The following is a 15,000-nucleotide window of genomic DNA, read 5'->3' as shown; positions in this document are numbered from 1 at the left end:
GGTTCAGTAACAGCCTGGGCACTCTATAGAATATGTGTGGGTTCAGTAACAGCCTGGGCACTCTATAGAATATGTGTGGGTTCAGTAACAGGCAGGGCACTCTACAGAACATGTGTGGACTCAGTACAGCCCGGGCACTCTATAGAATATGTGTGGGTTCAGTAACAGCCTGGGCACTCTATAGAATATGTGTGGGTTCAGTAACAGCCCGGGCACTCTATAGAATATGTGTGGGTTCAGTAACAGCCTGGGCACTCTATAGAATATGTGTGGGCTCAGTAACAGCCCAGGCACTCTCTATAGATTCTATAGACTATGTTAAGTGAATTGATATTTATCAATACACATTCAGCACTGATAGGACGTTAATTTTTGGATACTTTGTTGATGTTTACTTACTCGAGCTCGTCAGCTCTTTGGACACGCCCATGCTCTGTGTTCACATTGACTGGAGACTTTGGAAGATAACGCTGAGTCTGTCGTACCAGGAATAAAAACATGTCTGCATTCTGGAAAACAATTCACAAGATCAATAAAAAGAATTTCCATAAAGTTTTGAAGTGAAAGTCACATATGATTTTAAAAATGGAGGTAGGCATTGGCATGATAATGACCCCTCACTACTATGGCCTTAAATCATAATTTGTGGCACTTCATCTAAAAATGATGACGTCTCTACACGAGTAAAAAATGTTAGAAAGGAATGTAAAACAACACAAACTTCTCGGCAGGAATGAGAAAACACAGTTACGTACTGGTGATACAAGAGGCCAATGAAGACATGTACCCTCCTCCCCCTCCCCTGCAGTATTCCAATATAGAAACAACCAGAGATTGTTTTTAGGGTTTGTAGAGGGCCGAAATTCAAAATTTGGCCCCATTCCCAATGATGAAAAGCAGGTGTTTTCCCCAAAATGATTCCTAAAAATTCCCAAATGATGGATGCTTTGATGAGAATACGCCATGAGGGGCCATCCAACATCAGTGCATGCCACTCTGTTGCAAAAAATTGTGACAGTTTTTTCTCTCCCAAAAACTGGAAATTAAGGCTTGTTAAAGCCACATTGATAATAAAATATCAAATGGTTAACTTTTTGCTTGTTTTTCTTAGTTTTTGTATGAAACAAATTTCCCAATTTTAATCAAATATTGCTATTTTTCCCAAACTTGAGGGCCCTGGCCCCTGGATTCAAGGGGTAAAAAAAAAATCTCTGACAATGTACAAATCTTACAATCTAGTGATATATAATTCTTGCATAATCCGCTTGTGTTAACTTTCAGTATATCCAATGACGTCAAGAAACCACTGCAGTTGCATCTTGATATTCAATACAATAGCTGGACGTCCCCTGGGTTTTTTTTCTTTCCACAGGATAATATTTTGGCTTATTCTAGTGATTTAGTATCATGCCGCAAAATTTTTAATTGCATAAATTTGTACCCAAATGTGTCTGCAATCTGAATATATATTTTCAGAAGATAAATCTGTCAAAGGTTCATATAACGCTCTTCAGCCTGGGAGGTAAATATGCTACTTTTTTAAATGTCAGTTGTTTCTCACATTAGTAAAATGTCTTAAGACAAGTAATTAACACTACACTGTTAATCAGTTTTTTTATGTTTTAAACCCTAGGTCTGTGTCTGCCTTGTGGCTTAATGTTCTTCCACACATCCCCCCTCCCAAGAGGTAATCATTTTTAACCATGCACTTTTATAACTGATATAATAATCAGTCTTGATGGGATGTGTGTAATTTTCATAAGTAAAATTATCCATTTTTTCTGTTTTATGGAGATCAGGAAACAATGATGAATTGGTGGTCACTGGTCAAAGTTTTGGGGGGCATCAAATGCAGGCTGATACTGTCATAATGAGTTGGTGGTGGTGGTGGGGGCTGGTGTGTTATCCTTGTGGAGAATACTCACTTTCCAGAAGAGCTTCTTCAGGGTGAAGTTTTTCTCGGTGGCAGTTTTGAGCTCATTGAGGAGAGAAAAAGTGTCCTCCATGGAGTTTTCTGGACTAAGAAGATCACGCTTTAATGCATTAAACAGGACCTCCATCTTTTCTCTAAAACAAGAAAATGCTAGTTTAGTTTTTTCTAAGCATTTGTTATGGACAAATATATATTTCATAAACATGACCATCACTGTGAAAACAATAATGTTATTATATTTTTTCTCTCTATCAAATAAATGTGACACATTATAAAGGTGAAAATTATAATCTCTAAAAAAAATTTGTGAAAAAATTAAAATTAGCAAATAAAATCAATCAGAAGGAAATATGTATGCATGTGCAAATAAAAATGCAACTAAATATTCGCTGATGCTAGTACACATATGGATGGCATGAAAGAAAAGAATAACAAAAGGATTGCACATTGTTAATAACAGACCCTAGCAAAGTCACAATGCTCACTGCAAGCTATCTCATGACAAATTCAGAATTTCAATTTGTCTCCAGGAGCAACAGAGACTACCTGCATGTACAGCTGCAACAGGCTGCACCAAGAGTTATTTGTTAGAGAAGATGGGATCACCTGTAGTTATTTGTTAGAGAAGATGGGATCACCTGTAGTTATTCGTTTAGCTCTATAGATATGATGGGATCACCTTACCTGGGATTACCTGTAGTTATTCGTTAGAGAAGATGGAATCACCTGTAGTTATTCGTTTAGCTCTATAGATATGATGGGATCACCTTACCTGGGATTACCTGTAGTTATTCGTTAGAGAAGATGGAATCACCTGTAGTTATTCGTTTAGCTCTATAGATATGATGGGATCACCTTACCTGGGATTACCTGTAGTTATTCGTTAGAGAAGATGGAATCACCTGTAGTTATTCGTTTAGCTCTATAGATATGATGGGATCACCTTACCTGGGATTACCTGTAGTTATTCGTTAGAGAAGATGGGATCACCTGTGGTTATTCATTAGAGAAGATGGGACCACCTGGAGTTGTTCATTAGAGAAGATGGGATCACCTGTAGTTGTTCATTAAAGAAATGAGACCACCTGGAGTTGTTCACTTAGCTCTATAGAGATGATGGGATCACCTCACCAGGAGTTGTTCAATAGAGAACCTAGGATCACCTGTGGTTATCCATTAGAGAAGATATCACCTGTGGTTATTCATTAGAGAAGATGGGATCACATGAAATTGGTCGTTAGAGAAGATGGGATTCGGAGAATAAGAAACTATGGCAACCTATCAAATATCAAAATCTTGATTGCTCTGAAAACATCATTTGTATCTTTAGCCACCACCACTATGTACCCGACACTGTGATATGTGATAGTGTCTTATCTCTCGTTACCTTTAGCCACCACCACAATGTACCCAACACTGTGATATGTGATAGTGTCTTATCTCTTGTTACTTTTAGCCACCACCACTATGTACCTGACACTGTGATATGTGATAGTGTCTTATCTCTTGTCACCTTTAACCACCACCACTATGTACCCAACACTGTGATATGTGATAGTGTCTTATCTCTTGTTACCTTTAACCACCACCACTATGTACCTGACACTGTGATATGTGATAGTGTCTTATCTCTTGTTACCTTTAACCACCACCACTAAGTATGTACCCTACACTGTGATATGTGATAGTGTCTTATCTCTTGTTACCTTTAGCCACCACCACTATGTACCCAACACTGTGATATGTGATAGTGTCTTATCTCTTGTCACCTTTAACCACCACCACAATGTACCCAATAGTGTGATATGTGATAGTGTCTTATCTCTTGTCACCTTTAACCACCACCACAATGTACCCAACAGTGTGATATGTGATAGTGTCTTATCTCTTGTTACCTTTAACCACCACCACAATGTACCCAACAGTGTGATATGTGATAGTGTCTTATCTCTTGTTACCTTTAACCACCACCACTAAGTATGTACCCTACACTGTGATATGTGATAGTGTCTTATCTCTTGTCACCTTTAACCACCACCACAATGTACCCAACAGTGTGATATGTGATAGTGTCTTATCTCTTGTTACCTTTAACCACCACCACAATGTACCCAATAGTGTGATATGTGATAGTGTCTTATCTCTTGTCACCTTTAACCACCACCACAATGTACCCAACAGTGTGATATGTGATAGTGTCTTATCTCTTGTTACCTTTAACCACCACCACTACGTACCTGACAGTGTGATATGTGATAGTGTCTTGTCTTGGAAATTCAAATGAACTTATTCAAAACAAACCTGAATCCCCTTTACTCATGTGTTCTTTGTGATAGATTTGGTTAAGATCGGTTTAGTGATTATTGAAAAGAAGTTGAAAATGTGGTATGAACAGACAACAGTCCGACACAATTCAATCAGAAAAGCTCACATTAGCTTTCAGCGCAGGTGAGCTAAAAATATGGATGATACTCAAATGAATGCGTATGCCTGTACTACCATTCTATACAAGCAGCAGTGGTTCAAGGATATTAAAAAAAGAAGATTGTTAATTGTGCAGATCACACACCTTTTCACAGATTTTCTGCTGGAGTAAACACAGAAATTAAAACACAATCATAATCTTAATATTGTAATCTTCAATAGTCCTTAGCTCTGTAAAAGTACATGTGTATGTTAAATCATAAAGTGAGTCACATTCAGTCATTATAGAAGGAATGTACATAAAAACTACTTCAATCTCTATACCAAGTTGTAAAATGCAGACAGTGAAATTTCTCAAATTATACTTGAAGCCCAATTTATAGATTTGATTTCAGTCAAAACATTGCTGCTGAGTGTAGCCTAAGACAGTAAAATACTCATAACCTGCTAAATGTAGCCTAAGGCAGTAAAATACTGATAACCTGCTGACTGTAGCCTAATACAGTAAAATACTGATAATCTGCTGAGTGTAGCCTAAGGCAGTAAAATATTGATAATCTGCTGAGTGTAGCCTAAGGCAGTAAAATATTGATAATCTGCTGAGTGTAGCCTAAAGCAGTAAAATACTGATATTGATAACCTGCTGAATGTAGCCTAAGGCAGTAAAATATTGATAACCTGCTGAGTGTAGCCTAATACAGTAAAATACTGATAACCTGCTGAGTGTAGCCTAAGGCAGTAAAATACTGATAACCTGCTGAGTAGCCTAATACAGTAAAATACTGATAATCTGCTGAGTGGAGCCTAAAACAGTAAAATACTGATATTGATAACCTGCTGAATGTAGCCTAAGGCAGTAAAATACTGATAACCTGCTAAATGTAGCCTAATACAGTAAAATACTGATATTGATAACCTGCTGAATGTAGCCTAAGGCAGTAAAATACTGATAATCTGCTGAGTGTAGCCTAAGGCAGTAAAATATTGATAATCTGCTGAATGTAGCCTAAGGCAGTAAAATATTGATAACCTGATGAGTGTAGCCTAAGGCAATAAAATACTGATAACCTGATGAGTGTAGCCTAACAGTAAAATACTGATAACCTGCTGAGTGTAGCCTAACAGTAAAATACTGATAACCTGCTGAGTGTAGCCTAAGGCAGTAAAATACTGATAATCTGCTGAGTGTAGCCTAAGGCAGTAAAATACTGATAAGCTGCTGAGTGTAGCCTAAGGCAGTAGAATACTGATAACCTGCTGAATGTAGCCTAAGGCAGTAAAATACTGATAACCTGCTGAGTGTAGCCTAAGCAATACAACACTGTAAAAACAGAAAAACTTTGTAGACATTATTAATGATCATCATCAAGGTTTCCAAGATTGGGTCTTCCGTGAACCACCACAGGGAGAATTTGCTATTCTAACCTCCACCCTCCTATGGAACTGTAGTTAACACTGAACTTGACGTGATCTGTGCGGAGGAACGTGAGTTTCAGAACTGAGAGCTGTGTGTGTTGTCTAGGTAGCCAGTGAATGAATGATGGACAGAAGTATTTGATATGTGTTTCACCTCAGCTGATCATGGACAAACACCCACAAAGTGTGAATTTAGAAAATTTACAACAGAGGGTGAGGTTTCCCTGGTCAGGGAGATTGACAGCAGTGGACACAACATGGGGGTCTTACCTGTACTTGGGAATTCTGGTCACACAACAAAAAACAAAACCAGATAATAATCAATAACCCACTGAAGACCTCTCTCACTCACCTGGATAGGAACAGACCAAGCCCCCCCCAAAAAAAATAATAAATAAGCGAATGTCGATCACCCGGACAGTAACAGAGCCCCCCCCCCCCCCCCCCCCCCACCACCAAAAAAAAAATAATAAATTAGCGAATGTCGATCACAGTCTATACAAATCACAATCACTAAAATAATAGATACTTAGATTAGTTTAACATTTGAAATGAGTCATTTTATGCGAGTTCTGCAATTCTATCTGAGTTCTGTAATTTTATTTGAGTTCTAAAATTCCATTTGAGTTCTATAATTTTATTTGAGATCTGTTATTCTATTTGAGTTCTATAATTCAATTTGAGTTCTGTAAATCTATTTGAGTTCTATAATTTTATTTCAATTCCGTATTTCTACATTGAGTTCTATAATCCTATTTGAAATTTTTGTAAATTTATTTAAGTCCTGTAGTTTTATTTAAGATTTGTAATTTTATTTGAGTTCTGTAATTCTTTTTGACTTTGTTTTTTTGTTGTTGCTTTTTTTGTTTTTGTAATATTATTCAAAAGGATAATAAAGGTCATTTTGTTGAAACATTCTAAAGGAATTTTAAAAATGAGTCCAAATCACTCATACTAGTCATTTTCTGCAAAAAAATAAAAATTTTACAGATGTATATCTACATTTATTTCCAAATCAAAAACGATTATAATCTTGAAATTATGTCCCCTGAATTTTTGCTTTCTGGACAAAAATTCAATCTGCTATACAAGCTGGCTTCTGGTGTAACTTTCGTCAAATATTCAGTCATTTCTGAGTTGAAAAATATCATTCACATATCTTTTTTAATTTATATTAAAAAGGAATATGATGATTTGGGGTGAGAAAAAATTAAGTTTGAAGTTGTGTAAAATTTCTATTTGTTTTCTGTAATTCTATTTGAGAAATGTAATTTTGTTTAAGTTCTCTAATTCTATTTCAGTTTTGTAATTTTACTTGAGTTCTGAAATTTAATATATATTTTTTATTTAACTGTGATGCAAACAGTCAACACTTTCTTGCCACGATAAATTCCAAAACTTAAATCATCATCATATAATTATACACAGTCACGTTCTTAGTTTACACACATTCTTAGTTTACACATGTTCTTGGTTTACAAACAAATCACCCCATCCTGAATAAAAACAACCCGCCCCCTCCTATCCAATCAAATCACCCTATTTCTGTCTACCCATATCACCCTATATCTGTCACCAGTAACACTATCTCCCCACATATTCAAGTTCAAACATTCATATTTTTCTTTAATTCATTCAGCTTAAGATCATTCTATGTTTGCAAGCAGTCCTTTTAAACGTCCTAATTATTTACTTTACTACTGTGTGCAAGTCCAATTGCAACACATGAAATATAGAAATATTTAAATACAATGTCTCAGAATAAAAAGTTAAGCACTTAAATCCCATTCATCATGCAAAAACAATGCAATAAAACTTGCACGAAATTTCAAAATTAAAAAAAAGTTATCTAAGTATCATATACACAGTGGAATCAAAAATGTAATGTATAATTCTGAAAATTCTCTCTCTCTCTCTCTCTCTCTCTCTCTCTCTCTCTCTCCACATCATACATATATATATCATACCTTTGAATGGGCCCACTTCTTACAGCACTAGATTTGAAACTTTTATCAAGTTCTATATCAATATTGAGGGTATGCTTCTACAAGAAAGGGAAAAAAAAGAATCATTAAATTTCAAATTAAAGATAAAGACTGACATGTGTAAGTATCGTATAAACACTAGTAGATCGAGTCATAAATGTAACTTTTGAAATTGTCTTGTCTCTCTCTCTAGTCTCATATTCTCTCTCTCTCTCTCTCTCATATTAATTGAAAATTATTAATAACACACATTCATTCCAGTATATATTGATTGTTCAGTCAACCATCTAGAATGATTTATTTATCTGATGTAATTCTTGGTCTCGGATGTTTTTAGGTGAAGTACTTAAAAAAAAATCCATTAAAACCTTCAACTTGAATTTCATTCATAGAACATTTAAAGTTCAATTTACATACAAATATGTTTGAATCATATTTTTAAATGAATCTGAGTTGATATAATCAGTTACATTATATAAACATATTTAAGTTTGAATTGTACGGCTTTAAATGTCTATTTCCATTTCAAACATCAAAACCATCATTCGTTGACACTCATGAATTCATACATTCCATTTCAGCAAAAAGCACTTTTAAATAGCTGAAAGAGCTAGACGATGTCATTTCTCTGTGACGTAGAATAAAAGAGATGAATTGAGCAATAAACATAATAACCAAACAACGTTTGCCCTATCATGTTGAAGTATTTCAATCCAGCATTCACAAAGACCCGTAAAATTTAAATTTCTTCTTTTAAGTTCTGACTTGAATGTACAGTGAAAAATTGTTTAAATTCTTACTGTTTGGATTGAAACTTATTTTCATTAATTTAAAAAGAAACTCCTTTGCCTGAGACAATTCTATTCTGTTTAAATTTGTGTTTCTGTTATCAGATTCCATATGTCACAAAGTCAGACAACACGCTAGATAAACACACTCCACCAACCATGTTTATACCAAGCATGCTTCACAAACATGATCAACCGCAATCTGTGTAAGATCTATATAAACCTTATCCTGTAATTCTGTACAACAGTGTAAGATCTCTATAAACCTTATCCTGTAATTCTGTACAACAGTATAAGATCTCTATAAACCTTATCCTGTAATTCTGTACAACAGTGTAAGATCTCTATAAACCTTATCCTGTAATTCTGTACAACAGTGTAAGATCTCTATAAACCTTATCCTGTAATTCTGTACAACAGTGTAAGATATCTATAAACCTTATCCTGTAATTCTGTACAACAATGTAAGATCTCTATAAACCTTATCCTGTAATTCTGTACAACAGTGTAAGATTTATATAAACCTTATCCTGTAATTCTGTACAACAGTGTAAGATCTCTATAAACCTTATCCTGTAATTCTGTACAACAGTGTAAGATATCTATAAACCTTATCCTGTAATTCTGTGCAACAGTGTAAGATCTCTTCATAAACCTTATCCTGTAATTCTGTACAACAATGTAAGATTTCTATAAACCTTATCCTGTAATTCTGTACAACAGTGTAAGATCTATATAAACCTTATCCTGTAATTCTGTACAACAGTGTAAGATCTCTATAAACCTTATCCTGTAATTCTGTACAACAGTGTAAGATATCTATAAACCTTATCCTGTAATTCTGTGCAACAGTGTAAGATCTATATAAACCTTATCCTGTAATTCTGTACAACAGTGTAAGATATCTATAAACCTTATCCTGTAATTCTGTACAACAGTGTAAGATCTCTTCATAAACCTTATCCTGTAATTCTGTACAACAATGTAAGATTTCTATAAACCTTATCCTGTAATTCTGTACAACAGCGCAAGATTTCTATAAACCTTATCCTGTAATTCCGAACAACAGTGTAAAATACATTATAGCCTACATATGTGTAAGTCTGTAATATTGTCTGTAACTACTTTGGGTCCCATCTATCCACAACAATCCTAAATTACTTTAACCCATCTAAACAGTTTCATACTTCCTTAACTCATCGTCAGAAACCCACGGTTAATCAACCGTGGGTTTCCGACCCCTCATCGAGAGGAACGAAGTGTAATCAACCGTGGGTTTCCGACGATGCCTTAACTTAGCTGATGTTTTTTTATTCATTGTGAAATTTCTCCTTTTCCTCTGACCTGACATATTCATTACTTCCAAAATTCTACTTTCTGTTTGATGTTAATTCATTCAAGTAATAAAATCCTACATCTCAAATTTCTGTTTTGTGTTTAGCTCATAGTAACCCCACTTTCTACAGAATAAAAAACCCTAGATAGATACTGATCTTTGGCCACTTTTTTTCTTTTCTTTCTTTTCCTTGGAAAATCCCTATTTGTGATATAGCATTATATGTACATAGTAAATTAACTTTATTCAAAATTTGTTGCTGAAGTTATAAATAAGATTCAGATGTGTAACCTATTTCACAATAATTCATATGAAAAATACTCTGAGTCAATACTTTACATTTATTCATTGTATAAACTGTAAAAATCAGGACCAAATGGAGAGCCTGTTCGTGAACATGATTCACAAGACAAAGACACTATACTGCTTTACTTCCTCCTCGCAGCATCAGCATACAAAGTGATTTTAAATGGTCGTACAAAGACTCGTAGATAAATACCGGCACACTAACGAGTCAATATAAAGATCAATTGCAATACTAGATAATAAAAAAATACAACCAAAAACCCAAGCTGAGCCATTAAACAAATCAATAAAAATGCTGCAAGATATAGAACAGGATATAACATCAGCTGATTTGTTGTGCTGGAAACCAGTAAACATTCCCATAGCAACAAAGCAATCAATCAAACCCTCATTAGTTAGCTAAATTTTTCTTTCTAATAACATGCAGCTGGGTAGATCATTAGCATTTTATTAAACTGTTTTTCTGCTCAAGACCTACACAATTTCTGTAATTTAAGTGAGGTTGAGTGTTCAGTTTACGTTTTGTTTACTTAACTAAATGCACACACAATGATAATCTGCAAAGACAGGACTCGATGACATAATATATTTCATAAACTATTATGTACCTTCAACAAAACATGTTTATTTCAGCAATATTTTCATTAACACGTCCTTGCTATCAAGATTTCTTCCTAAGCTTTATGGAGTTCTTTACTATTCAGAGATTTTTTAAGGCCCATTTTGGGTCTGAATTTTGGCCCTTTCCCCTCCTAAAAATTGTAAAAAAAATTCCCAATATAGCTTGCATTTTTCCCACTAATAACATTATGAAAGAAAAATGTATTTGAAAAATATAAACATTCGCTGTGAATTATATATATACGACTTAAAATATTTCGATATGTATTCATCATGATAATTACATATTTCGATATATACATGTATCTATCGTAATGTCTAAATATTTCGATATATTTATCAGATTGACTAAATATTTCGATATATTTATGATGCTGACTAAATATTTCACTATATCATTCATTCAGTCCAATGTATCATTCATTCAGTCCACTATATCATTCATTCAGTCCACTATATCATTCATTCAGTCCACTATATCATTCATTCAGTCCACTGTATCTTTCAAACCATATAAATCCATGTAATCCATTTGTGGTCTGATAAATGTTTAACACGTTATACATACATATAATTTGAAGTCAAACATTTAAATGAATGTGAAGCAATATCAAAGCATGCTTTGCAAGTGGGGTCGCAGGAGTCTCAGTCGATAAAATTAAACTGAAATTGGATGTTTACCCGTTTCTTGGAATATTTCAGTCTAAACAATTTGGATTCACCTTGAGCATAATTGAACAAAGTTGCCCATGCGTGTCCTTTCAAGACAGTACTTCTTGACAAATAATGCTATACATATAATATATATACTCACGATGAGGTAATTATTCCACGCGCTGCGGATCAACATCAACATTGGCGACTGGAGATTCAGGAGGTAAATGCTGACTGTCGTTTTCTTCCGTTCCTCGGGACTGAGCAGCGTGTTAATCCGAATGATGGAGCTACCAAAATCCGACACCGAGGTCATCCCAAGAACACTAAACACAGATGCATGGAATATTTTAAAATTCATGTTAGTCAAAAGCGAGAACGAGAGTTATATAATATTTCATTCTACTATTTAGTATCATATTATGAAAGAAATGCACTACATGTAAAACATAAGAACCATACACAAAAAGCATCTAAAGCAAAATAGTTTAATATGAATATTTTGCCATTTAATACATTTATACAACTTTATCATCAAGTTTTAAATCTTTCATAATGGTTGTATAACAATAAAGTTTATAAACCAAGATATATATACAAACTTGATGAATCATCAGGTATTTGTATGTCGTGCAATATACACATTGAGTACTTGTGTAGCAGATATTATATGCACTATAAAATCAAGTACAGAACCGACAATCAGATCTGTTTTATCTTGTTAGGTTTACCATTTACAGCGTTTTTAAAAAGCCGACACACTTAAACAATTGAAGCCTTGATATACACATGCTTGAATAAAATCCTTTTCTTTTTGTGCTTTCATTAAAGTGAATCTGTAAATCAATAAGTTAAAAAGGTGAATGTGAAACACGATAAAATCCACAGCACAGGTGCTCTATCAGTCGGAGGGGTTAATCTTACGTAGGTAGCACACCTACACACAGGTACTTATCTCCGGCATTCAGCTACCCAGGAAGCTGAATAGGGGGGATTCTTAATAATCTTTTTGAGAGTCCCTGATTTATAGTTAGATTAAAGACTAAATGAAGAAATGAGGAAATCCTGGCTATTGACCATGTGTGTGTGTGTCATAAGCCCCAAATTTTCATACTTCAGACTGAATTTACAAGAATCATATCCTGAAACCACATTACACCATCCACAAAATCAAGGAATTATTGCCCTATATAGGAACAAATGTATGTGTAATTTTTGTGTATTGACCTATATAAACAGATGTATGTGTATTGCCCTAAATAGGAAAAGATGCACGTGTTTCACGCTATATAGTTAATATCATTTTCGTTATGGGTATATCTATTTCGCTTGTGTACAGTGGGCGTATCTGCACACGTCGCGTAATATTATCATATAAACAGAAATGCGTGTTTTAATTAGGTCACTCTACAGCTCGTTTAAAACGTAGAATCAGCTGGCGATATGGAAACCAGTAAATCATGTATTCAAGATATCATATGATATGCGTACAGTCATGTTTTGTCTTGGTGGTGGGATTAGATTGTACGTATAAAATAAACATTCTAACGAGCAGCATTATTGAGTTTCTCTTGTTTTTCTATCTCAATATTTAACAGTATTTTCGAGTCTGATTAATTTATAATCGGACGAACATAGTGATGGAGAGTATAAGAACAGATATATGTGTATTATCCTATATAGTAACAGCTGTATGCGTGTTTTACACTATCAGAACAACTGAAGTATGGTCCTGTGGGGATCTGGGTTAGAATAGACCCTCAGTACTCCCTTGCTTGTCATTAGAAGTAGTAAGAGGCAACTAAATGGGGTGGTCCTTCGGATGAGACCGCAAAAACCGAGGTCCCATATCACAGCCGGTGTGGCATGATAAAGACCCCTCCCTGCTCAAATGCCATAAGCGCCAAGCATAGGCCTAAATTTTGCAGCCCTTCACTGGCTGTGGTGACGTCTCCTCATGAGTGAAATATTCTCGAGAGGGACGTTAAACAATATACAACCAATCATATACATCTAAATGAGCACAAAGAATTGGTGAAAGTGTTGTTTTGATTTTTACCTACAAAACAAAAACCTCTCATATTTATCATTTTGATTTGCACTACTCAGTACTGACTAAAACAAACTACCGCCTCCTCTACACTCACAAATGAAGCAGTTAGTTATGTAACACCTCTACGACCAGTATTAACATGATTAATAATCTACGATGATCATGCAAAAAGGAATTTGAGAACAATTCACAAGTTGTTACATTAATGATTAAATGTCCAGGTATCTAATATCCTACAAAAGGTAGCGACCGACAAGGGATGGATTTTCTCAAAGAGCGTCATTGATGCAACTAATAGCGGAGCTCCTTCACTGGTCGGCTCTCAAAGGGAACTTCATCTAGGGTCAGGAAATGAAGATTTATAATTGCTAATGAAGCTGTAAATTACAGCCTGCCTTATATGTACATAATTGAAGTCATACACCGTACATAAAGTGTACATCTGCTGTGGAACTAGAGGTTTGGGAGGTAGAATTTATCCTTGGGACAGCAGTCAATTTCAACATAGAACATTCTACCTTCTCTACAAATTCTTAGTGTCCAGGGACAGTGTGAGGGAACCAGTGTCCCAGATAAACCACGTTCCTGATGACCCTGTCTAATAGATTTTCCTTGTCATGCTACTAAACTGCTAAATAGAATTACATATTGGGCTAGACTAAGTCTGTCTAACATTGTTTATGGACTACAGAGCTTTGAAATAATTGTCGCAAAGACTGATGTACATATAAGTACACGACCAGCTCTCAGTCTCTTGATAAATGACCTGCTTGAACACATATTCCAACCATACCCTAATATCAACATAGATTTATCTTGTGTTTCTGGGGCTGGGAGCTAGCGACAAAGAACCAATCATCAGAAGATTTCCCCCAATATACTAGTACTCTGCAACAAGCCAACATTATAATTATTAATGCATAATATGCAACAGAGGAAGAGCTAGCACTAGGCGAAGATGTGGAAGGAAATACTATAGTACAGTCAGACAGAGGTACATATAATTATAACAAAAATGTTAGGGAACGGCAAGTGGAGACAACCGGAGATTAAAAATCAACAACTCAGCTCTCAAAGGGGAACAAGGTGAAAAAAAAAGTGATTAGAAAAATAAATAACAAAGAGAGGTCAGTCAGAAAAGTGGAAGTGCTCAAAACAGCTGCCCAGTTACCACGGTGACCTAGCCTACGTCTTACCTGGCACTGCGAGTGCCATCAAACTCCAGGGCTGGGGTCCCTGCCCGTGACGGGCCTCGAATTGTCGTCACTGATGAACGACGTGAATTTACAATTGGTTCCTGAACTAATGATTGCATGGACCCCTTATGTCCCTGGCTAGCTAAATCAGATGTGACATCAATATTTATTTCGGGTTTCTGGGGCAAGGAACTACCAACAAAGAACACATCATCATCGGGAGATTTTCCATTGGCCACAACAGGTTTCTTACTGCTGTCCTCTGTGACCATACTATCACTACCGCAA

At 35.3% G+C, this 15,000-nt stretch overlaps 1 protein-coding gene across 6 annotated transcripts in view; it reads right to left on the bottom strand.

Moving 5' to 3' along the window:
- LOC125654789 (uncharacterized protein C12orf56-like) overlaps positions 1–15,000 on the bottom strand; it is a 25,300-nt gene that overhangs the window by 8,754 nt on the left and 1,546 nt on the right. The window contains exons 2-7 of one of the 6 annotated variants that reach the window (XM_048884846.2): positions 14,713–15,000; positions 11,624–11,789; positions 7,741–7,817; positions 6,044–6,058; positions 1,926–2,067; positions 400–509 (exon numbers count right to left, since the gene is read on the bottom strand). The exon at positions 14,713–15,000 is cut by the window's right edge and continues 725 nt beyond it. In XM_048884846.2, the coding sequence (XP_048740803.2) occupies positions 400–509; positions 1,926–2,067; positions 6,044–6,058; positions 7,741–7,817; positions 11,624–11,789; positions 14,713–15,000 (798 nt within the window). Of the gene's footprint in view, positions 1–399; positions 510–1,925; positions 2,068–4,502; positions 4,521–6,043; positions 6,059–7,740; positions 7,818–11,623; positions 11,790–14,712 lie in introns of all 6 variants that reach the window. The other 5 variants (XM_048884845.2, XM_056145494.1, XM_048884847.2 and 2 more) reach the window with 5 other exon arrangements.

Source organism: Ostrea edulis, chromosome 7, assembly GCF_947568905.1.
Source record: "Ostrea edulis chromosome 7, xbOstEdul1.1, whole genome shotgun sequence".
NCBI classification, from domain to species: domain Eukaryota; kingdom Metazoa; phylum Mollusca; class Bivalvia; order Ostreida; family Ostreidae; genus Ostrea; species Ostrea edulis.
The sequence above is the reverse complement of the archived record's forward strand: the minus strand, read 5'-3'. Positions and strand labels throughout refer to the sequence as shown.